We start from the raw sequence: 25,151 nt of genomic DNA on the forward strand, positions 1-25,151 counted from the left end.
CTGCTACGCGGCAGAGGGTGCTAAGAATCTCTGGGTCAAGGCAGGCCGCCAATGGAAACTGAACCTGGCAACGTTCAACACGCGCACCCTCTCGAGTGAGGCTAGCTTAGCAGGACTATTTGAAGAATTATCAGGCATTTCCTGGGATATTATTGGCCTTAGTGAGGTTAGAAGAACTGGTGAGGCTTACACAGTACTGACTAACGGCCACGTCCTCTGCTACAGAGGTCTTCCAGATAAGAAAGAATCCGGGGTAGGATTTCTAGTGCATAACAACGTAGCGGGCAACATTGATGAATTCTACAGCATTAATGAAAGGGTAGCAGTCGTCGTAATAAAGCTGAATAGGAGGTACAAAATGAAGGTAGTACAAGCCTATGCACCAACCTCTAGTCACGATGATGAAGAAATTGAACAGTTTTATGAAGATGTTGAACTAGCAATGAGAAAGGTGCAAACTCAGTATACTTTAGTCATGGGCGACTTCAATGCAAAAGTGGGGAAAAAGCAGGTTGGTGAGCAAGCCATTGGCAACTACGGCATCGATTCTAGGAATGCAAGAGGAGAGATGTTAGTAGAATTCGCGGAAAGGAATAGGCTCCGAATAATGAATACCTTTTTCAGGAAGCGCAGCAACAGGAAGTGGACCTGGAAAAGCCCTAATGGAGAAACAAGGAATGAAATAGATTTCATACTCTCTGCCGATCCAAGCATAGTGCAGGATGTAGAAGTGTTAGGTAAGGTTAAGTGCAGTGACCATAGGTTAGTGAGGTCTAGGATTTCTCTCAATTTGAAGAGAGAGAGAGTGAAATTAGTCAAGAGGAAACAGGCCAACCTAGAGGCAGTAAGGGTAAAAGCAGACCAATTCAGGCTGGTGCTCGCAAACAAATATGCAGCTTTAGAACAGGAAGATGAAGATAACATAGAGATAATGAACGAAACCGCAACTAGGCTGATCTCAGAAGCAGCAATTGAAGTGGGAGGTAAGGCACCAAAGAAACCTGTAGGGAAGCTCTCCCAAGAAACAAAGGACCTAATAAAGAAACGACAAAACATGAAAGTGTCCAACTCAAGAGATCAGATAGAATTCGCTGAACTGTCAAAACTGATCAACAAGAAGAAAGTAAGGGATATTCGAAATTATAACGTGGGAAAAATTGAGGAAGCCGTAAAATATGGACGCAGCATGAAATCAGTAAGAAGAAAACTAGGCATAGGACAAGGCAAGATGTATGCACTGAAAGATAAGCATGGTAATATCATCAGCAATTTCGATGACATAGTAAAAGCAGCAGAAGAATTCTATACTGACCTGTACAGTAGCCAAAACAGCCAAGCTTCTTCCTTTCGAAATAGTGATGAACCGGATACAGAAGCTCCCTCTATAACTAGCGATGAAGTTAGAAGGGCCTTGAAAGACATGACCAGGGGAAAAGCGCCTGGAGAAGATGGAATAACAGTAGATTGAATCAAAGATGGAGGAGATATCATGCTTGAAAAGCTTGCGGCCCTTTATACGAAATGCCTCACAACTTCAAGTGTACCCGAGAGCTGGAAGAACGCCAACATTATACTTATCCTTAAGAAGGGAGACGTTAAAGAATTGAAGAATTACAGACCCATTAGCTTGCTTTCAGTATTGTATAAAATATTCACGAAGATAATTTCCAATAGAATCAGGACAACACTTGACTTCAGTCAACCAAGAGAACAGGCTGGCTTCAGGAAGGGATATTCTACGATGGACCATATCCATGCCATCAATCAGGTAATCGAGAAATCTGCGGAGTACAATCAACCTCTCTATATGGCTTTCATAGATTATGAAAAGGCATTCGATTCAGTAGAGATATCAGCAGTCATAGAGGCATTGCGTAATCAAGGAGTGGAGGAGGCATACGTGAATATCTTGGCAAATATCTACAAGGATTCCACAGCTACCTTGGTTCTCCACAAGAAAAGTAGAAAGATACCTATCAAGAAAGGGGTCAGGCAAGGAGACACAATCTCTCCAATGCTATTCACTGCATGCTTAGAAGAAGTATTCAAGCTCTTAGACTGGGAAGAATTAGGAGTGAGGATCGATGGCGAATATCTCAGCAACCTTCGGTTTGCAGATGACATTGTTCTATTGAGCAACAATGGAGAGGAATTACAACAAATGATTGAGGACCTTCATCGAGAAAGTGCAAGAATTGGGTTGAAGATGAATATGCAGAAGACAAAGACAATGTTCAATAGCCTGGCAAGCGAACAAGAATTCAGGATCGCCAGTCAGCCTCTAGAATCTGTAAAGGAATATGTTTATCTAGGTCAATTACTCACAGGGGACCCTGATCATGAGAAAGAAATTTACAGAAGAATAAAATTAGGTTGGAGTGCATACGGCAGGCATTGCCACATCCTGACTGGGAGCTTACCACTGTCGTTGAAAAGAAAAGTGTACAATCATTGCATTCTACCGGTGCTAACATACGGGGCAGAAACTTGGAGGTTAACAAAGAAGCTCGAGAACAAGTTAAGGACCGCACAAAGAGCAATGGAACGAAAAATCTTAGGAGTAACGTTAAGAGACAGGAAGAGAGCGGTGTGGATCAGAGAACAAACGGGGGTAGACGATATTCTAGTTGACATTAAGCGGAAGAAATGGAGCTGGGCAGGCCATGTAATGCGTAGGATGGATAACCGGTGGACCATTAGGGTTACAGAATGGATACCAAGAGAAGGGAAGCGCAGTCGAGGACGGCAGAAAGTCAGGTGGGATGATGAGGTTAGGAAATTCGCAGGCGCAAGTTGGAATACGCTAGCGCAAGACAGGGGTAATTGGAGATCGCAGGGAGAGGCCTTCGTCCTGCAGTGGACATAAATATAGGCTGATGATGATGATGATGATGATGATAATTCTTCACATATAGAGCTTTGACATTTGGTTAGCATACAAATGTTTTATAATTTCAGTTGAGCGAAGATCCGTGTACCCTATCTGTCTTATGCAAAACACTATGTTCAGAACTACACATCTTCACAACCGGAATTTTGAGAGCTGCTTATCTAGAATTGTTTTTTATATACTGTATTTATATTATTACGGCAGTATGCCTGTCAAAGCAATGGTAGCGGTGGCGTGGTAAAGGTGTTTACATCTAAATTTTTATAGCTGCTCAATCAATTTTGTTCAAGAACGATTGCCGCAGCATATATATCTGAGGCAATAGATTTGTTATGTGTTATATTTCTTCACATATAGAGCTTTGACAATTGGTTAGCTTACAAATGTTTCATAATTATAGTTCCGCGAACATCCGTGTAGCCTGTCTTATGCGAAACACTAGGTTTGGAACTCCAGGTCTTCATAACTGGTATTTTGAGTGCTGCTTATCTAGAATTGTTTAGTATGTACTGTATTTCTATTGTTACGGCAGTATGCCTGTCAAAGCAATGGTAGAGGTGTTGTGGTAAAGGTGTTTACATCTAAATTTTCATAGCTCCTCCATCAATTTTGTTCAAGAACGATTGCCGCAGAACATCTATCTGAGGCAATAGATTTGTTATGTGTTATAATTCTTCACATATAGAGCTTTGACATTTGGTTAGCATACAAATGTTTTATAATTTCAGTTGAGCGAAGGTCCGTGTACCCTATCTGTCTTATGCAAAACACTATGTTCAGAACTACACATCTTCACAACCGGAATTTTGAGAGCTGCTTATCTAGAATTGTTTTTTATATACTGTATTTATATTATTACGGCAGTATGCCTGTCAAAGCAATGGTAGCGGTGGCGTGGTAAAGGTGTTTACATCTAAATTTTTATAGATGCTCCATCAATTTTGTTCAAGAACGATTGCCGCAGCACATCTATCTGAGGCAATAGATTTGTTATGTGTTATATTTCTTCACATATAGAGCTTCGACAATTGGTTAGCATACAAATGTTTCATAATTATAGTTCCGCGAATATCCGTGTAGCCTGTCTTATGCAAAACACTACGTTCAGAACTGCACGTCTTCATAACTGGTATTTTGAGTGCTGCTTATCTAGAATTGTTTGGTATATACTGTATTTCTATTGTTACGGCAGTATGCCTGTCAAAGCAATGGTATTGGTGCCGTGGTAAAGGTGTTTACATCTAAATTTTCATAGCTCCTCCATCTATTCTGTTCAAGAACGATTGCCGCAGCATATCAATCTGAGGCAATAGATTTGTTATGTGTTATATTTCTTCACATATAGAGCTTTGGCAATTGGTTAGCATACAAATGTTTCATAATTATAGTTCCGCGAACATCCGTGTAGCCTGTCTTATGCAAAACACTAGGTTCGGAACTGCACGTCTTCATAACTGGTATTTTGAGAGCTGCTTATCTAGAATTGTTTTGTATATACTGTATTTCTATTAGTACGGCAGTATGCCTGTCAAAGCAATGCTAGGGGTGGCGTGGTAAAGGTGTTTACACCTAAATTTTCATAGCTGCTCCATCAATTTTGTTCAAGAACGATTGCCGCAGCAAATCTATCTGAGGCAATAGATTTGTTATGTGTTATATTTCTTCAGATATAGAGCTTTGACAATTGGTTAGCATACAAATGTTTCATAATTTCAGTTCAGCGAACATCCGTGTAGCTTATCTTCCTTATGCAAACACTAGGTTTGGAACTGCACGTGTTCATAACTGGTATTTTGAGAGCTGCTTATCTAGAATTGTTTTCTATGTACTGTTTTTCTATTATTACGGCAGTATGCCCGTCACAACAATGGTAGGCGTGGCGTGGTAAAGGTGTTTACATCTAAATTTTCATAGCTGCTGCATCAATTTTGTTCAAGAACGATTGCCGCAGCATATCTATCTGAGGCAATAGATTTGTTATGTGTTATATTTCTTCACATATAGAGCTTTGACAATTGGTTAGCATACAAATGTTTCATAATTATAGTTCCGCGAATATCCGTGTAGCCTGTCTTATGCAAAACACTACGTTCAGAACTGCACGTCTCCATAACTGGTATTTTGAGTGCTGCTTATCTAGAATTGTTTTGTATATACTGTATCTCTATTATTATGGCAGTATGCCTGTCAAAGCATTGGTAGGGGTGGCGTGGTAAAGGTGTTTACATTTAAATTTTCATAGCTGCTCCATCGATATTGTTCAAGAACGATTGCCGCAGCATATCTATCTGAGGCAATAGATTTGTTATGTGTTATATTTCTTCACATATAGAGCTCTCACAATTGGTTAGCATACAAATGTTTTATAATTTCAGTTGAACGGAGATCCGTGTAGCTTATCTGTCCTATGCAATACACTAGGTTCTGAACTACACGTCTTCACATACGGAATTTTGAGAGCTGCTTATCTTGAATTGTTTTGTATATACTGTATTTATATTATTACGGCAGTATGCCTGTCAAAGCAATGGTAGGCGTGGCGTGGTAAAGGTGTTTACATCTAAATTTTCATAGCTGCTCCATCTATTCTGTTCAAGAACGATTGCCGCAGCACATCTATCTGAGGCAATAGATTTGTTATGTGTTATATTTCTTCACATATAGAGCTTCCACAATTGGTTAGCATACAAATGTTTCATAATTTCAGTTCAGCGAACATCCGTGTAGCCTATCTGTCTTATGCAAAACACTAGGTTCGGAACTGCACGTCGTCATAACTGGTATTTTGAGAGCTGCTTATCTAGAATTGTTTAGTATATACTGTATTTATATTATTACCGCAGTATGCCTGTCAAAGCAATGGTATTGGTGCCGTGGTAAAGGTGTTTACATCAAAATTTCATAGCTCCTCCATCTATTCTGTTCAAGAACGATTGCCGCAGCATATCAATCTGAGGCAATAGATTTGTTATGTGTTATATTTCTTCACATATAGAGCTTTGACAATTGGTTAGCATACAAATGTTTCATAATTATAGTTCCGCGAACATCCGTGTAGCCTGTCTTATGCAAAACACTAGGTTCGGAACTGCACGTCTTCATAACTGGTAATTTGAGAGCTGCTTATCTAGAATTGTTTTGTATATACGGTATTTCTATTATTACGGCAGTATGCCTGTCAAAGCAATGGCAGGCGTGGCATGGTAAAGGTGTTCACATATAAATTTTCATAGCTCCTCCATCTATTCTGTTCAAGAACGATTGCCGCAGCATATCAATCTCAGGCAATAGATTTGTTATGTGTTATATTTCTTCACATATAGAGCTTTGACAATTGGTTAGCATACAAATGTTTCATAATTATAGTTCCGCGAACATACGTGTAGCCTGTCTTATGCAAAACACTAGGTTAAAAACTACACGTCTTCGCAACCGGAATTTTGAGAGCTGCTTATCTAGAATTGTTTTCTATATACTGTATTTCTATTATTACGGCAGTATGCCCGTCACAACAATGGTAGGCGTAAATATATTATCATGTCATGCAGCAGCCGCAGGACAGGTAGTAGATTTATTTTAGAGGATATTGGAAAACGACAATAATCATTACTGATTGTACACTGCGCGACCTAATGTGTGGATTTACTTGGTAGCCAGTTTACAGTTGCGTAATGCGTTAGTTCATGCCTGGAAACTGCCGAATATAATCCTATCAGAGGCATTGACTGATACGTGTTGCAACACCAGCGCTTCTAACGGTGCTTCTGTTAAGTGCACCAGCCAAGGCATCAAGGTCTTCGCTAAGGAAATATATTAGCATGTGATGCACCAGCCACAGGACGCGTAGTAAACTTATTTTAAAGGGCATTGGAAAACGACAATAATTATTATTGATTGTACACTGTGAAACCTAATGTGTTGCTTTACTTGGTAGCCAGTTTACAGTTGCGTGATGCACTAGTGCATGCCTGGAAACTGCCGAATATAATCCTATCAGAGGCATTGACTGCTACGTGTTGCAACACCAGTGCTTATAGCGGTGCTTCTGTTAGGTGCACCAGCCAAGGCATAAAGGTCCTCGCTACAGAAATATATTATCATGTCATGCAGCAGCCGCAGGACACGTAGTAGATTTATTTTAAAGGATATTGGAAAACGACAATAATCATTACTGATTGTACACTGCGCGACCTAATGTGTGGATTTACTTGGTAGCCAGTTTACAGTTGCGTAATGCGTTAGTTCATGCCTGGAAACTGCCGAATATAATCCTATCAGAGGCATTGACTGATACGTGTTGCAACACCAGCGCTTCTAACGGTGCTTCTGTTAAGTGCACCAGCCAAGGCATCAAGGTCTTCGCTAAGGAAATATATTAGCATGTGATGCACCAGCCACAGGACGCGTAGTAAACTTATTTTAAAGGGCATTGGAAAACGACAATAATTATTATTGATTGTACACTGTGAAACCTAATGTGTTGCTTTACTTGGTAGCCAGTTTACAGTTGCGTGATGCACTAGTGCATGCCTGGAAACTGCCGAATATAATCCTATCAGAGGCATTGACTGCTACGTGTTGCAACACCAGTGCTTATAACGGTGCTTCTGTTAAGTGCACCTACCAAGGCATCAAGGTCCTCGCTATAGAAATATATTATCATGTGATGCAGCAGCCGCAGGACACGTAGTAGATTTATTTTAAAGGACATTAGAAAACGAGAATAATCATTACTGATTGCACACCACGCGACCTAATGTGTTGCTTTACTTGGTAGCCAGTGTACAGTTGCGTGATGCATTAGTGCATGCCTGCAAAGTGCCGAATATAATCGTGATACAGGCATTGACTGCTACGTGTTGCAACACCAGTGCTTATAACGGTGCTGTTGTTAAGTGCACCTACCAAGGCATAAAGGTCCTCGCTACAGAAATATATTATCATGTGATGCAGCAGCCGCAGGACACGTAGTAAATTTATTCTAAAGGACATTAGAAAACGACAATAATCATTACTGATTGTACACTGTGAAACCTAATGAGTTGCTTTACTTGGTAGCCAGTTTACATTTGCGTAATGCATTAGTGCATGCCTGGAAACTGCCGAATATAATCCTATCAGAGGCATTGACCGATACGTGTAGCAACACCAGCGCTTCTAACGGTGCTTCTGTTAAGTGCACCAGCCACGGCATCAAGGTCTTCGTTAAAGGAATATATTAGCATGTGATGCACCAGCCACAGGACGCGTGGTATATTTATTTTAAAGGACATTAGAAAACGACAATAATCATTACTGACTGTACACTGTGAAACCTAATGTGTCGCTTTACTTGGTAGTGAGTTTACAGTTGCGTGATGCATTAGTGCATGCCTGGAAACAGCCGAATATAATGGTGATAGAGGCATTGACTGCTACGTGTTGCAACAGCAGTGCTTATAACAGTGGTTCTGTTAAGTGCACCAGCCAAGGCATAAAGGTCCTCGCTAGAGAAATATATTATCATGTGATGCAGCAGCCGCAGGACACGTAGTAATTTATTTTAAAGGACATTAGAAAACGAGAATAATCATTACTGCTTGCACAAAGCGCGACCTAATGTGTTGTTTATTGGTAGCCAGTTTACATTTGCGCGATGCGTAAGTTCATGCCTGGAAACTGCCGTATATAATCCGATCAGAGGCATTGACTGCTACGTGTTTCAGCACCAGTGCTTATAACGGTGCTTCTGTTAAGTGCACCAGCCAAGGCATCAAGGTCCTCGCTAAAGAAATATATTATCATGTGATGCAGCAGCAACAGCACACGTAGTAGATTTATTGTAAAGGATATTGGAAAAAGACAACAATAATTGTTTACTGTACACTGCGCGACCTAATGTGTTGCTTTACTTCGAAGCCAGTTTACAGTTGCGTGATGCATTACTGCATGCCTGGAAACTGCCGAAGATAATGGTGATAGAGGCATTGACTGCTACGTGTTGAAACAGCAGTGCTTATAACAGTGGTTCTGTTAAGTGCACCAGCCAAGGCATAAAGGTCCTCGCTACAGAAATATATTATCATGTGATGCAGCAGCCGCAGGACACGTAGATTTATTTTAAAGATATTGGTAAACGACAATAATCATTACTGATTGCACACCACGCGACCTAATGTGTTGCTTTACTTGGTAGCCAGTTTACATTTGCGTGATGCATTAGTGCATGCCTGAAAACATCCGAATATAATCGTGACAGAGGCTATGACTGCTACGTGTTGAGACACCAGCGCTTCTAACGGTGCTTCTGTTAAGTGCACCAGCCACGGCATCAAGGTCTTCGTTAAAGAAATATTTTAACATGTGATGCACCAGCCACAGGACACATAGTAGATTTATTTTAAAGAGCATTAGAAAAAGGAGAATAATCTTTACTGATTGCACAGCGCGCCACCTAATGTGTTGTTTACTTGGTAGCCAGTTTACAGTTGCGTGATGCATTAGTGCATGGCTGGAAACTGCCGAATATAATCTTGATAGAGGCATTGACTGCTACGTGTTGCAACACCAGTGCTTATAACGGTGCTTCTGTTAAGTGCACCAGCCAAGGCATCAAGGTCCTCGCTAAAGAAATATATTAGCTTGTGATGCAGCAGCCGCAGGACAGGTAGTAGATTTATTTTAGAGGATATTGGAAAACGACAATAATCATTACTGATTGTACACTGCGCGACCTAATGTGTGGATTTACTTGGTAGCCAGTTTGCAGTTGCGTAATGCGTTAGTTCATGCCTGGAAACTGCCGAATATAATCCTATCAGAGGCATTGACTGATACGTGTTGCAACACCAGCGCTTCTAACGGTGCTTCTGTTAAGTGCACCAGCCAAGGCATCAAGGTCTTCGCTAAGGAAATATATTAGCATGTGATGCACCAGCCACAGGACGCGTAGTAAACTTATTTTAAAGGGCATTGGAAAACGACAATAATTATTATTGATTGTACACTGTGAAACCTAATGTGTTGCTTTACTTGGTAGCCAGTTTACAGTTGCGTGATGCACTAGTGCATGCCTGGAAACTGCCGAATATAATCCTATCAGAGGCATTGACTGCTACGTGTTGCAACACCAGTGCTTATAGCGGTGCTTCTGTTAGGTGCACCAGCCAAGGCATAAAGGTCCTCGCTACAGAAATATATTATCATGTCATGCAGCAGCCGCAGGACACGTAGTAGATTTATTTTAAAGGATATTGGAAAACGACAATAATCATTACTGATTGTACACTGCGCGACCTAATGTGTGGATTTACTTGGTAGCCAGTTTACAGTTGCGTAATGCGTTAGTTCATGCCTGGAAACTGCCGAATATAATCCTATCAGAGGCATTGACTGATACGTGTTGCAACACCAGCGCTTCTAACGGTGCTTCTGTTAAGTGCACCAGCCAAGGCATCAAGGTCTTCGCTAAGGAAATATATTAGCATGTGATGCACCAGCCACAGGACGCGTAGTAAACTTATTTTAAAGGGCATTGGAAAACGACAATAATTATTATTGATTGTACACTGTGAAACCTAATGTGTTGCTTTACTTGGTAGCCAGTTTACAGTTGCGTGATGCACTAGTGCATGCCTGGAAACTGCCGAATATAATCCTATCAGAGGCATTGACTGCTACGTGTTGCAACACCAGTGCTTATAACGGTGCTTCTGTTAAGTGCACCTACCAAGGCATCAAGGTCCTCGCTATAGAAATATATTATCATGTGATGCAGCAGCCGCAGGACACGTAGTAGATTTATTTTAAAGGACATTAGAAAACGAGAATAATCATTACTGATTGCACACCGCGCGACCTAATGTGTTGCTTTACTTGGTAGCCAGTGTACAGTTGCGTGATGCATTAGTGCATGCCTGCAAAGTGCCGAATATAATCGTGATACAGGCATTGACTGCTACGTGTTGCAACACCAGTGCTTATAACGGTGCTGTTGTTAAGTGCACCTACCAAGGCATAAAGGTCCTCGCTACAGAAATATATTATCATGTGATGCAGCAGCCGCAGGACACGTAGTAAATTTATTCTAAAGGACATTAGAAAACGACAATAATCATTACTGATTGTACACTGTGAAACCTAATGAGTTGCTTTACTTGGTAGCCAGTTTACATTTGCGTAATGCATTAGTGCATGCCTGGAAACTGCCGAATATAATCCTATCAGAGGCATTGACCGATACGTGTAGCAACACCAGCGCTTCTAACGGTCCTTCTGTTAAGTGCACCAGCCACGGCATCAAGGTCTTCGTTAAAGGAATATATTAGCATGTGAAGCACCAGCCACAGGACGCGTGGTATATTTATTTTAAAGGACATTAGAAAACGACAATAATCATTACTGACTGTACACTGTGAAACCTAATGTGTCGCTTTACTTGGTAGTGAGTTTACAGTTGCGTGATGCATTAGTGCATGCCTGGAAACAGCCGAATATAATGGTGATAGAGGCATTGACTGCTACGTGTTGCAACAGCAGTGCTTATAACAGTGGTTCTGTTAAGTGCACCAGCCAAGGCATAAAGGTCCTCGCTAGAGAAATATATTATCATGTGATGCAGCAGCCGCAGGACACGTAGTAATTTATTTTAAAGGACATTAGAAAACGAGAATAATCATTACTGCTTGCACAAAGCGCGACCTAATGTGTTGTTTATTGGTAGCCAGTTTACATTTGCGCGATGCGTAAGTTCATGCCTGGAAACTGCCGTATATAATCCGATCAGAGGCATTGACTGCTACGTGTTTCAGCACCAGTGCTTATAACGGTGCTTCTGTTAAGTGCACCAGCCAAGGCATCAAGGTCCTCGCTAAAGAAATATATTATCATGTGATGCAGCAGCAACAGCACACGTAGTAGATTTATTGTAAAGGATATTGGAAAAAGACAACAATAATTGTTTACTGTACACTGCGCGACCTAATGTGTTGCTTTACTTCGAAGCCAGTTTACAGTTGCGTGATGCATTACTGCATGCCTGGAAACTGCCGAAGATAATGGTGATAGAGGCATTGACTGCTACGTGTTGAAACAGCAGTGCTTATAACAGTGGTTCTGTTAAGTGCACCAGCCAAGGCATAAAGGTCCTCGCTACAGAAATATATTATCATGTGATGCAGCAGCCGCAGGACACGTAGATTTATTTTAAAGATATTGGTAAACGACAATAATCATTACTGATTGCACACCACGCGACCTAATGTGTTGCTTTACTTGGTAGCCAGTTTACATTTGCGTGATGCATTAGTACATGCCTGAAAACATCCGAATATAATCGTGACAGAGGCTATGACTGCTACGTGTTGAGACACCAGCGCTTCTAACGGTGCTTCTGTTAAGTGCACCAGCCACGGCATCAAGGTCTTCGTTAAAGAAATATTTTAACATGTGATGCACCAGCCACAGGACACATAGTAGATTTATTTTAAAGAGCATTAGAAAAAGGAGAATAATCTTTACTGATTGCACAGCACGCCACCTAATGTGTTGTTTACTTGGTAGCCAGTTTACAGTTGCGTGATGCATTAGTGCATGGCTGGAAACTGCCGAATATAATCTTGATAGAGGCATTGACTGCTACGTGTTGCAACACCAGTGCTTATAACGGTGCTTCTGTTAAGTGCACCAGCCAAGGCATCAAGGTCCTCGCTAAAGAAATATATTAGCTTGTGATGCAGCAGCCACAAGACGCGTAGTAGATTTATTTTAAAGGACATTAGAAAACGACAATAATCATTACTGATTGTACACTGCGTGACCTAATGTGTTGATTTACTTGTTAGCCAGTTTAAATTTGCGTGATGCGTTAGTTCATGCCTGGAAACTGCCGAATATAATCCGATCAGAGGCATTGACTGCTACGTGTTTCAACACCAGTGCTTATAACGGTGCTTCTGTTAAGTGCACCAGCCAAGGCATCAAGGTCCTCGCTATAGAAATATATTATCATATGATGCAGCAGGAACAGCACACGTAGTAGATTTATTGTAAAGGATATTGGAAAAAGACAACAATAATTGTTTACTGTACAGTGCGCGACCTAATGTGTTGCTTTACTTCGAAGCCAGTTTACAGTTGCGTGATGGATTAGTGCATGCCTGGAAACTGCCGAATATAATGGTGATAGAGGCATTGACTGCTACGTGTTGCAACAGCAGTGATTATAACAGTGGTTCTGTTAAGTGCACCAGCCAAGGCATAAAGGTCCTCGCTACAGAAATATATTATCATGTGATGCAGCAGCCGCAGGACACGTAGTAGATTTATTTTAAAGGATATTGGAAAACGACAATAATCATTACTGATTGCACACCGCGCGACCTAATGTGTTGCTTTACTTGGTAGCCAGTTTACATTTGCGTGATGCATTAGTGCATGCCTGAAAACATCCGAATATAATCTTGATAGAGGCATTGACTGCTACGTGTTGCAACACCAGTGCTTATAACGGTGCTTCTGTTAAGTGCACCAGCCAAGGCATCAAGGTCCTCGCTACAGAAATATAATATCATGTAATGCAGCAGCCGCAGGATACGTAGTAGATTTATTCTAAAGGATATTGGAAAGCGACAATAATAATTACTGATTGTACACTGCGTGACCTATTGTGTTAATTTACTTGTTAGCCAGTTTAAATTTGCATGATGCGTTAGTTCATGCCTGGAAACTGCCGAATATAATCCGATCAGAGGCATTGACTGCTACGTGTTTCAACACCAGTGCTTATAACGGTGCTTCTGTTAAGTGCACCAGCCAAGGCATCAAGGTCCTCGCTAAAGAAATATATTATCATGTGATGCAGCAGCAACAGCACACGTAGTAGATTTATTGTAAAGGATATTGGAAAAAGACAACAATAATTGTTTACTGTACACTGCGCGACCTAATGTGTTGCTTTACTTCGAAGCCAGTTTACAGTTGCGTGATGCATTAGTGCATGCCTGGAAACTGCCGAATATAATGGTGATAGAGGCATTGACTGCTACGTGTTGAAACAGCAGTGCTTATAACAGTGGTTCTGTTAAGTGCACCAGCCAAGGCATAAAGGTCCTCGCTACAGAAATATATTATCATGTGATGCAGCAGCCGCAGGACACGTAGTAGATTTATTTTAAAGATATTGGAAAACGACAATAATCATTACTGATTGCACACCACGCGACCTAATGTGTTGCTTTACTTGGTAGCCAGTTTACATTTGCGTGATGCATTAGTGCATGCCTGAAAACATCCGAATATAATCGTGACAGAGGCTATGACTGCTACGTGTTGAGACACCAGCGCTTCTAACGGTGCTTCTGTTAAGTGCACCAGCCACGGCATCAAGGTCTTCGTTAAAGAAATATATTAACATGTGATGCACCAGCCACAGGACACATAGTATATTTATTTTAAAGGGCATTAGAAAAAGGAGAATAATCTTTACTGATTGCACAGCGCGCCACCTAATGTGTTGTTTACTTGGTAGCCAGTTTACAGTTGCGTGATGCATTAGTGCATGGCTGGAAACTGCCGAATATAATCTTGATAGAGGCATTGACTGCTACGTGTTGCAACACCAGTGCTTATAACGGTGCATCTGTTAAGTGCACCAGCCAAGGCATCAAGGTCCTCGCTACAGAAATATAATATCATGTGATGCAGCAGCCGCAGGACACGTAGTAATTTATTTTAAAGGACATTAGAAAACGAGAATAATCATTACTGATTGTACACTGTGAAACCTAATGTGTTGCTTTAATTGGTAGCCAGTTTACAGTTGCGTGATGCCTTAGTTCGTGCCTGGAAACTGCCGAATATAATCCTATCAGAGGCATTGACTGCTACGTGTTGCAACACCAGTGCTTATAACGGTGCTTCTGTTAAGTGCACTAGCCAAGGCATAAAGGTCCTCGCTACAGAAATATATTATCATGTGATGCAGCAGCCGCAGGACACGTAGTAGATTTATTCTAAAGGATATTGGAAAACGACAATAATCATTACTGATTGTACACTGCGCAACCTAATGTGTTGCTTTACTTCGTAGCCAGTTTACAGTTGCGTGATGCATTAGTGCATGCCTGGAAACTGCCGAATATAATGGTGATAGAGGCATTGACTGCTACGTGTTGCAACAGCAGTGCTTATAACAGTGGTTCAGTTAAGTGCACCAGCCAAGGCATAAAGGTCCTCGCTACAGAAATATATTATCATGTGATGCAGCAGCCGCAGGACACGTAGTATTTTATTTTAAATGATATTGGAAAACGACAATAATCATTACTGATTGCACACCGCGTGACCTAATGTGTTGCTTTACTTCGTAGCCAGTTTACGTTTGCGTGATGCATTAGTGCATGCCTGAAAACATCCGAATATAATCGTGACAGAGGCTATGACTGCTACGTGTTGCAACACCAGTGCTTATAACGGTGCTTCTGTTAAAGGCACCAGCCAAGGCATCAAGGTCCTCGCTACAGAAATATAATATCATGTGATGCAGGAGCCGCAGGACACGTAGTAATTTATTTTAAAGGACATTAGAAAACGAGAATAATCATTACTGATTGTACACTGTGAAACCTAATGTGTTGCTTTACTTGGTAGCCAGTTTACAGTTGCGTGATGCCTTAGTTCGTGCCTGGAAACTGCTGAATATAATCCTATCAGAGGCATTAACTGCTACGTGTTGCAACACCAGTGCTTATAACGGTGCTTCTGTTAAGTGCACCAGCCAAGGCATCAAGGTCCTCGCTAAAGAAATATATTAGCTTGTGATGCAGCAGCCACAAGACGCGTAGTAGATTTATTTTAAAGGACATTAGAAAACGACAATAATCATTACTGATTGTACACTGCGTGACCTAATGTGTTGATTTACTTGTTAGCCAGTTTAAATTTGCGTGATGCGTTAGTTCATGCCTGGAAACTGCCGAATATAATCCGATCAGAGGCATTGACTGCTACACAGTAAAAGTTTTTACACCCAGAAGGGTGTAAATAGGCTTGTCGCAGAGACGACACCCTAAGGGTGTAAGTTAGCACCTATTTTACAAGGTGCCTTTTCGGCACACCCTAAAACAAGGGTGCCCATGTAAAGAAACTGTAGGGTGTTGTGATAACACCCCAACCGAAGGGTGGCAGCTACACCCTTCATTTATTTTCCTTATTTAACACCCACTGTGGAGGGTGCCAGATGGGTGTACAGCCCCTGTACCAGATGTCAAATAGATTGAACCGAACTTTAAAGTGGAACACTTTATAGATGAATGAGACCTATGGTATATTGCTTACAGTTGCCTGAACTTAGTTTTTTTTTAAAGTTAAATTATATTTAAACAATATATATGTATAATGCATGTGGAGATTTAAAATATTATTCCATGAGCCGTGCTTTGAAAAGTGCATGTTGTCTCATGCAGGCGTTCAATATGCATCATGGTCTCAGTCATCGGAGATGTATAACTTTTTCTTTTAAATCTGCTCAAGCTATACAATTCAAACACAAGTTATACGTATCGTACACATGCACTACACACACACAAAAACATCACATTTAGCATGTCTTAGATCTCTGGCTAATATGTATTCTGCTTCACTCCATGGACATGCAAAAAAGTCACTGCTGCATTCGTACAAAAATGCAAAGCTTAACTAAATGGTGAAGCATATATATGAGACCTATATGTAACAATTTGAAAAGAAAATGATAATGAACTTTATTGTATTTCATACAAGGAGCAATAAAATACAAACATTATTTGTAAAGTATCACTGCAGTTAACAATATATAGTTTGCAACTGATCACAGTAATTCACATGGATCACAGTATATCTGTGGTATAATATACGTGTATACTGAGTACAAGTGAGAGAGTACGAGTGAGTAAAAGCAGAGCAGCCATTTGCAAAAAAAAACTGTGTGGTGGCCTTCACACAAAAAAATTATAGTACATTAATAGAGGTGACACCACGTATATATCTGCTCTTCATCTGTGCATATTTCACCTGAGTACACAATAAGATTTGTTCAACAGTAATATCACACAACTCTGTAAGGGTGTTTCTACAAACACATTGCTGATATTTAAAAACAGCCGTTCTGAAATAAAACAACGGTTCCTTTGGAGACATGCCACCAGCAGTGTCGACCACGTGGTTATGGGTGATACATGGTAATTAGTTGCTAAATAACAAAAATTAAATACATTTATTTTTAGTTTGAGTGGACTCATCGTAATCGAGAAATTGAAGCAAGCTCTCTGCACAACACATATAGACTTTAGAATCTGGAAAAAATGCAATTACCCACACAACTGCAGCACGATGAACTTTGGCTATCACAGCACGCGAAACTGTACCCGAGGCTACAGTGAGCACAAAGACGCGCCCTTCGAGGGGGCGTTCTGCTCACGTCACCCAACAGTGGGCAGCAATAGGGATTCGTGCAGTGTGCTGGTAGCCCGCTGCTGGGCGACGTAAGCAAAATGTTGCCTTGAGTTTCAGCAGCATCTCAGTTTCAGTTTCGCGTGCTCAGACAGCCTAAATTCATCACGCCACAGTTCTGCGGGTAATTGTATTTTTCCAGATCCAAAAGTTCACATGTCTTGTGCAGAGAGCTTGCTTTAATTTCCTGGTTACAATGAGTCTGCTGAAACTAAAAGTAAGATATATTAGATTGTTAATTAGCAACTAATTACCTGATATCACCCATCCACCCATGGTCGGCACCACTGACAGCATTGCTGTCTTCTAACGAGCCGTCCTTGTACTTCAGAACGGCTATTTTTAAATATTACGTAAATTCTTTGTAGAAACACCAGTATATGTAGTATATAAGCGACTAGCTTTCACTCGGATGAGGCATTGGCAACACATGTACAAAAAATAAACGAGCTAAAGATACTACAGCCTGCCAGCAGATTCATAAAGGTTAAGCAAAGGCTGCCGGTATTCATGACATTGCAACAGTGCTTCAGCCTGATAACTGTTCCACGCAACATTGTTTTACAATCCAAAACTTGTATAAACCTTGTAAAACCTTATAAAAATTGGATACTCTGCTGCGTTTTGACTAGTATGTCAGGCCTCAGCTGCTAAGTTGTACATAATAAACATAAAACATAGTTCATAAAAGGACAGTCAAACCACAAAAACTTTCACTTGTATTGGGTAGGTTACACAATGCAACACATGCGCAAAATATAAAATATTGACCAAGCAGCATGTTACGAAAAGTTGAGCACTGCCTGCCAGTGTTGATGTGCCCTATAAGGGAATACAAACGTTAACAGTTGTATCATGCAGTACTTATAAGCTGGGACATTGTTCCCTGGCTGGCAAATAGGTTTCATAAACAAACTATGTTAAGGAAGAGCAAGCAAGCTATAATCTTTGTATAAAACTGCTGACAATTGTTTCACACACATTAATGTTAAGGCAGACCTCATTAGAACTAGACGTATTGTAATCTTTTCAGCACATAGCAACACCCAGCAACGTTTTCGATAAGTACATGCAGACTACAGTACACCACGTTTGTTTTTTGCTGACCTACACTTGGGCACTATTACATTGTCTGTCAAGTCATCAGAACAAAAAAAGGTGCAGTCTATAGGTGGTTGGCACAAGCAGCGGAAGAAGTCACTGGATCATGCTATTATCGTGATCAAAAAGAAAGAAAATGATACATTAAAAATTGCACAAAACTATTGCTCAAGCTATTGCACAAAATTGTCAGGCTAGCATTCGTATGGTAACATACATGAACCTCAGTTTCGCATTGCCTGCACAACTCTGTTCACAAACTTTGTAACAACCACTTGGCATTATTACATTCAAACCAAAAAACAATCGTTCCAGTACTGCACTGGTGTTGAAGTATTTAGGCCCATATACTATGTTCAATACAAAAAATGCACTCATGATTGCGATGACCCCTTCCTCCGCATTTTTGACCATGAACAGCCGCTCCTTGTCGACACAGAGGTGGAGAAACTCTGCCTGTTCCAGGTTGTGGCCAGAATACACCACACAGGGGGTGAGTGGAACCCTCTCGTCCTGCAATGACAACAAAGAAAGCTTACTGATCATGAAAGTATATTAATGCTTTTGTGTAAGCACAATATAAAGGGGTTGCTATGCTTGTCACGGAGCGGCATATTTTCGAGAGATTTCGAGTGGTTTTGACGCCAATTAACGGCCGCCAAAAAAAAACGTCGTGTCCTCACTGTGCGGCGTATAATTTCGAGAAGGCGACAGGCCGATTACCGGACGTCAAAAATGTTGTGGCCCCACGGGGTGGCATCTCGTTTCGAGACATCGACACGCCGATTAACGGACCTAGAGGTGTGCGTCCGTGTGGTGCATGCAGTGCCGGGGCTCGACCTTGGAGAGAGGGCAATCTACCATCCTTCGTCCATGCTGAAAGGGGCACGGCCAACCTTTTGGGGGGAGTCATGAATTAATTAGGTGAACTCTGCATACCGGCAGTTCCCCTACATAGGGAACTAGAGAAAGGAGAGGCTATTTAAGCGCATGTTTTGGTCCCAGCTAATTAGTCTAGAAGCTGAACCTATGTGCTGCTGAGAAGCCATCAGGGGGCTAGTGCCGTCCAGTATCTCCTGGGCGGCCTGGCCACGTCGGAATTTCGAGGAACTAGTTGACGTACGAGACTACAAACCAACGTCTCCAACGAAGCTCACGGTAGATCGCCTTAAGTTAGCTCAACCTGCTTGAGAGAAGACGTCAATTCTAGACTCCCGGGAAATCCAGCCCAGCAATTGCAGCCACCTCAGCAAGATCGGCCCGACAGCATTCTTCCGAAAAGCTTCGCGCGTCGACTTCACGGTTTATGGTCTTGCTGCTGCCCTACCACGCGTATGACATCGTTGTTTTCTTTTGAACATTATTTTAGTGAAATGCTGTTATGTGTTATTCTTGTTTATTTGATCCGAGCCCTGTTTCATATGTATATGTATTGTTAATTGCTCATCACATTTCTCCGTCATCATTGTGTTTCAGGGGCGCTATAACGTAAAAAGATTCCAACTGTTTTGATTCCAATTTCTGCAATCAGCCTCCACGATTGGTCAAAACATTTTCAAGCCACTCCCAACTTCGCCTGTCTATCACGTCACGTCACGAAAACCGCAACAGCTCCCCATCTGATATAACGTGTACACACTGATTATGCATGATTAAACCGCACAAAAGAAAATAATCATTCCTGATTCGACGCCTTTTCACCATTAGCTCTCTGCTATTATCCAATGTTTTCTGGATACGGCCACTTCGCCTATCTGTCACGCGACCTCACAAAACTGCGAAAACTCACCACATCAAAGTGACGTGTATGCGAAAAAAGTGAATTATGCCGAATAAAACGGAAAATTTCTCTTAATAGCCACAGACTGCCCCATTCCGAAAGGAATAAAAGATGGCTGCCCGCGAATCACTCAGGCTCTCGCTACTCGTACCTGCCAGTGAGCATGTAATTATTTGCGCATGATAAACATTTTTGTGTATGAGTGTCCGTTATCGAGCCTTTTCGCCATGCATACATCGCTCTGCCAACTCTTCCTTGCCGAGGATCCGTTTTAGCGGCATTCTTATTCTGCCATTGCACGTTGCCGCGATTTTCGACCAGCCACCGCAAGCTAAGTAAGGCGAAGCGGACCAATCGGAGAAGCTGGCACCACCCTCTTCATGCGGTTATCTATTTTCACTGTGCTGGCTCGGCCCCATCGAAACCCTCTCCACTAGAGCGTGCTCCTCTTGTCAGCCAATTAGATAAGAAAAACCGCTGAGTATTAGCAATGTCATTGGTTTTCAAAGCGAACAAAGAAAGGTGACCTCCTATAAACGAGGAGAGTGCTTGATTGAGTTGTTCAGACATCGCTGCGGGTCACCGCCCGATGCTTGCATCGGTGGTTATGTAAATTTGACATCAGGAGTTTGCAATCAAAACTGTTTGGAATCATTTTACGTTATAGCGCCCCAGGTGTGTTTGTATTGTGTCTTTTTTATTATTTTATTTTATTATTTGTGTATACTTATCTGGCGATAAATATCTGTTTTTTTGTTTGCTCCCGACTCTGACTCTTTCACTCTGTTCGCTTGAGTACGGAAGACCAACCGGCTTGTATACCCCATCGATTGACTTCGCGCCGACGATGAATGGGTGACAGCTATGACACTTATGCAAGCAAGTATAATGTCATGCAGCCTTAAGTGCAAACAATGTAGGCTGTAGAGAAGCTTAACACAACCCAGCATTATTCGAATAACCTGTGTAATCCAAGCAAGGTCATTTTTGCAGCATAGATGCGCCTCACATCGAGCGCAAGAGCAGTTCAAAATTGTTCGTTTGTTCATCCTTACGTTTTGTATATTGACTTATGATTTATTTGCCGTTTTTATTATTTATACATGTATTGTTGTTCTTCCTAACATGTACAGCACTTATTAATCTTTGTATCGCCTCCCCCCCCCCCCTATGTAATACACTCCCTTTGAGGGCCTTTACCGGTAGCATGAATAAATAAAAATGAATAAATAGCTGGTGAAATTAGGTAGCATGCCAGTTCACATAAAAAAAAACCATCTGGATCTTTATACAGTTGTCAAACTGTTTCTACGATTGAAGCCATTTGAGGAATTACAGCATTGTTTAGATCTGATTTCATTAACAATAATGTGAAGGAACTTACGTCCTCATGTACAAATAGCGCTGGCACTGCTGGTTGTTCCTTCCCATTTGAAGCAATTGTCCTCAGAGTTGCAACAGCAAGGAGGTCTGTAAACAGATGACAATTCGTGTTAGCTTCAATGGTCGCACAGACATATGCAATACAATTGCACAAAATTCTTGTTCTTTTTTACTTGTAAAGCCTCTGTATACCTTTGATTCAACAATATCTTTGTTTTATAAAAGTGCTGAATATAGCAATCACAAAGCCAGAGGTTATAATCGTCACACAGAAAATTTCGATCGCGACCGAGGGGACCGCACTACCATGTAGATCAAACGTGGTAAATTCCTCGTTGGCGTAACCTATTCTCCGCGCACAGGCGCGGTATTTCGGACAGCCATTCCCGCGCCTGCGGGTCAGCCATGCCAGATTATACCTTTCTCACGCCTTACAGCGCTCTACCTTCCAAATACCATCACTGATTTTCCTGGGGGAGCAGTTTAGGCATTTTCTTTGAGTTAATATGTTTTGAAAAGTCACGGAGAGCAGACGGAACGACCAACCGGCTTGTATACCCCGTCGATTGACTTCGCGCCGACGACGAACGGGTGACAGCTGTGACACTTATGCAAGCAAGTATAATGTCATGCAGCCTTAACTGCAAACAATGTAGGCTGTAGAGAAGCTTAACACAACCCAGCATTATTCGAATAACCCGTGTCATCCAAGCAAGGTCATTTTTGCAGCATAGATGCTCCTCACATCGAGTGCAAGAGCAGTTCAAGATTGTTCATTTGTTCATCCGTACATTTTGTATATTGACTTATGATTTAATTGCTGTTTTTTTATTATTTATACATGTATTGTTGTTGTTCTTCCTAATATGTACAGCACTTATTAATGATTGTATCGCCCCCCCCCCCCCCCATGTAATACACTCCCTGTGAGGGCCTTTGCCGGTAGCATGAATAAATAAAAATGAATAAATAGGTGGTGAAATTAGGTAACATGTTCACATAAAAAAAAAGCATCTGGATCTTTATACAGTCGCCAAACTGTTTCTACGATTGAAGCCATTTGAGGAATTACAGCATTGTTTAGATCCGATTTCATTAACAAAAATGTGAAGGAACATACGTCCTCATGTACAAATAGCGCTGGCAGTGCTGGTTGTTCCTTCCCATTTGAAGCAATTGTCCTCAGAGTTGCAACAGCAAGGAGGTCTGTAAACAGATGACAATTCGTGTTAGCTTCAATGATCACACGGATATGTGCAATACAATTGCACAAAATTCATGTTCTTTTTTACTTGTAAAACCTCTGTTTACCTTTGATTCAACAATATCTTTGTTTTATAAATGTGCTGAATATAGCAATCACAAACCAAGAGGTTATAATCGTCACACAGAAAATTTCGATCGCGATCGAGGGGACCGCACTACCATGTAGATCAAACGTGGTAAATTCCTCGTTGGCGTAACCTATTCTCCGCGCACAGGCGCGGTATTTCGGACAGCCATCCCCGCGCCTGCGGGTCAGCCATGCCAGATTATACCTTTCTCACGCCTTACGGCGCTCTACCTTCAAAATACCATCACTGATTTTCCCGGGGGAGCAGTTTAGGCATTTTCTTTGAGTTAATATGTTTTGAAAAGTCACGGAGAGCATACGGAACGACCAACCGGCTTGTATACCCCGTCGATTGACTTCGCGCCAACGACGAACGGGTGACAGCTCTGACACTTATGCAAGCAAGTATAATGTCATGCAGCCTTAACTGCAAACAATTTAGGCTGCAGAGAAGCTTAACACATACGAAAAGGCTGGCATGAGCGAAAATACTGCTCCAGGACAGTAGCCCCGGTCTCCACTACGGCCCCTACTGCTCCCCCGGGAAAATCAGTGATGTTATTTTGAAGGTAGAGGCGCGAGAAAGCTATATAATCCGGCATGACTGATAAAGCACGAGCGCCGCAGTCGTGAGTATGTCCATCCGACGTAACGCGCCCGTGCGAGAATAGGTGACGCCAACGAATAATCTACCCCGAACGTAATCCTTTTTCCCATTCACGCGTCCATTTTGCCGCTAGACACCATTTACTGGCATTTTCTAAACAATATTTCTGATCGCGACACCGGCTTACCACATACAAACAAGATGACAACGGGCTTACCTCGTGAGCAAGTTACGAGCACGTAGACTGTTGAACATCCGTTGAGGGGGTAGCGCTGAGCCAACACGGCTGAGCTCAGCGCTACTGTTGAGGGCAGGCTTTCCGTATCCAAGCATGCACATACGTGCACCTGAACACACGACTTCTTCGATGCCATTGCGTGCAGAGTTTTGTAGACGAAGTGAAACACATTCAGCACAAATATCCCCGCGCTATGACGGCACATCACGAGCACACACGCGTACGTCACACAGCGACAAATTCGGAACTTCGCCATTTTGAACATGCCGAGAGTCAACCAGCGTAACCATCCATCGCTTCTGTTCTTCGCTCCCGTTGCGTCAATCTCTGTTCCTTGGGGCCTTGCTCCACTCTTGAGTACAAATCAAGACATATTTACGGTGAACTAACAATCTGCACAACATAAAACGATAAAAGCCTACTGACTACACATTCGCAGCTGCATCAACCGCTTGTTAGATCCTTCGAGACCGGAGGCGCAGCGCACGGTGCCCCCTGGTGACGCGCTCTGTGAGCACGGAGAACAAATCAGATTCGGTTTCGTTTTCCAGTTTATGCTGTAGTTGCTGGAACTGTAAAGTTATTGCTCGACAAATTATTTAACTCTGAAAGAGGATAACGCTTCCTCTTCGACAAAGTAGTGCAGTTTGTTCAAAGAGATAGAAAAAGCAAGGAGAGGAAAGGCAAGCAAGTCAACCAGACAAGCGTCCGATTTCCTACTGGGGATGGCAAACCCCAGTGCCCCTGTGTTGCAATGTAGTGCACTGCAATCTATCTAGTGTAGTGCTAATTTGGGGTGGTTGGTGCATGTAATGAACGGGTAAATAATGAGTTGTGTCATAACTTTTTATCAATGTTAGAACGTATATTTTACGAGGACTGATATCCATAAAAATACTTTTTCGATAATATTTTGATAGGGCATATTGTTATTTCAATATTGAAGCGAGACAATATGTGAAGTTTAGCCATTTGACAGAAATGCTGTCAGCGGCACCAGCCTCACAAGATATACACCTGAATAGTGTCGCATAATGCACTGGTGTTCCACATATATGCACCAAAAAGCTTTTCTCGAAAAATAGAAAGGAGAACGTCATGCAAGCACTTTTCGAAGGAATATCTTAAAAACTTGATTCGCTCACCAAGTTCGCACTTACTGGGTGCATTTTGCGTACAGGCTGACTTGAATTTTGTAATTACCGCATGCTCTTTAAATTGAAAATGAAAGCTAGCCGATTGCAATAAGTACATATGGATTTTAATACTTTACGATAGATACACTTAACATGAATTGCCTTGAACACTGTATTACCGAATAAAGCGCCTTCATTATCACCAATGCTCTGGGCA

The 25,151-nt window shown here is 41.7% G+C and overlaps 1 protein-coding gene across 2 annotated transcripts; it reads right to left on the reverse strand.

Moving 5' to 3' along the window:
* Positions 1–17,987: 17,987 nt before the first annotated feature.
* Positions 17,988–24,211, reverse strand: LOC125945465 (uncharacterized). Of its 2 annotated transcripts, XR_007466909.1 has the most exons (4): positions 23,778–24,211; positions 22,741–22,826; positions 21,622–21,707; positions 17,988–18,970 (listed from the first exon to the last, which is right to left on the reverse strand). XR_007466909.1 is itself a non-coding variant. In XM_049667210.1 (3 exons), exons 1-3 carry the CDS (start codon positions 24,061–24,063, stop codon positions 18,647–18,649), a joined length of 696 nt encoding a protein of 231 aa, XP_049523167.1. In that variant the 5' UTR covers positions 24,064–24,211; the 3' UTR covers positions 17,988–18,646. The 2 variants fall into 2 exon arrangements, 1 of the variants encoding a protein (XP_049523167.1); XM_049667210.1 differs by lacking the exon at positions 22,741–22,826.
* Positions 24,212–25,151: the final 940 nt, after the last annotated feature.

The sequence above is a fragment of the Dermacentor silvarum genome, chromosome 5 (genome assembly GCF_013339745.2).
Source record: "Dermacentor silvarum isolate Dsil-2018 chromosome 5, BIME_Dsil_1.4, whole genome shotgun sequence".
NCBI classification, from domain to species: Eukaryota; Metazoa; Arthropoda; class Arachnida; order Ixodida; family Ixodidae; genus Dermacentor; species Dermacentor silvarum.

Coding starts and splice junctions, on each gene's coding strand:
- LOC125945465 (XM_049667210.1), bottom strand. CDS start 24,063: ATGTTCAAAATGGCGAAGTTCCGAATTTGTCGCTGTGTGACGTACGCG. Junction 21,708..23,777: donor GCTCGTAACTTGCTCACGAG/GTAAGCCCGTTG, acceptor ATCTGTTTACAG/ACCTCCTTGCTGTTGCAACT. Junction 18,971..21,621: donor CGCTATTTGTACATGAGGAC/GTAAGTTCCTTC, acceptor TTGTCATTGCAG/GACGAGAGGGTTCCACTCAC.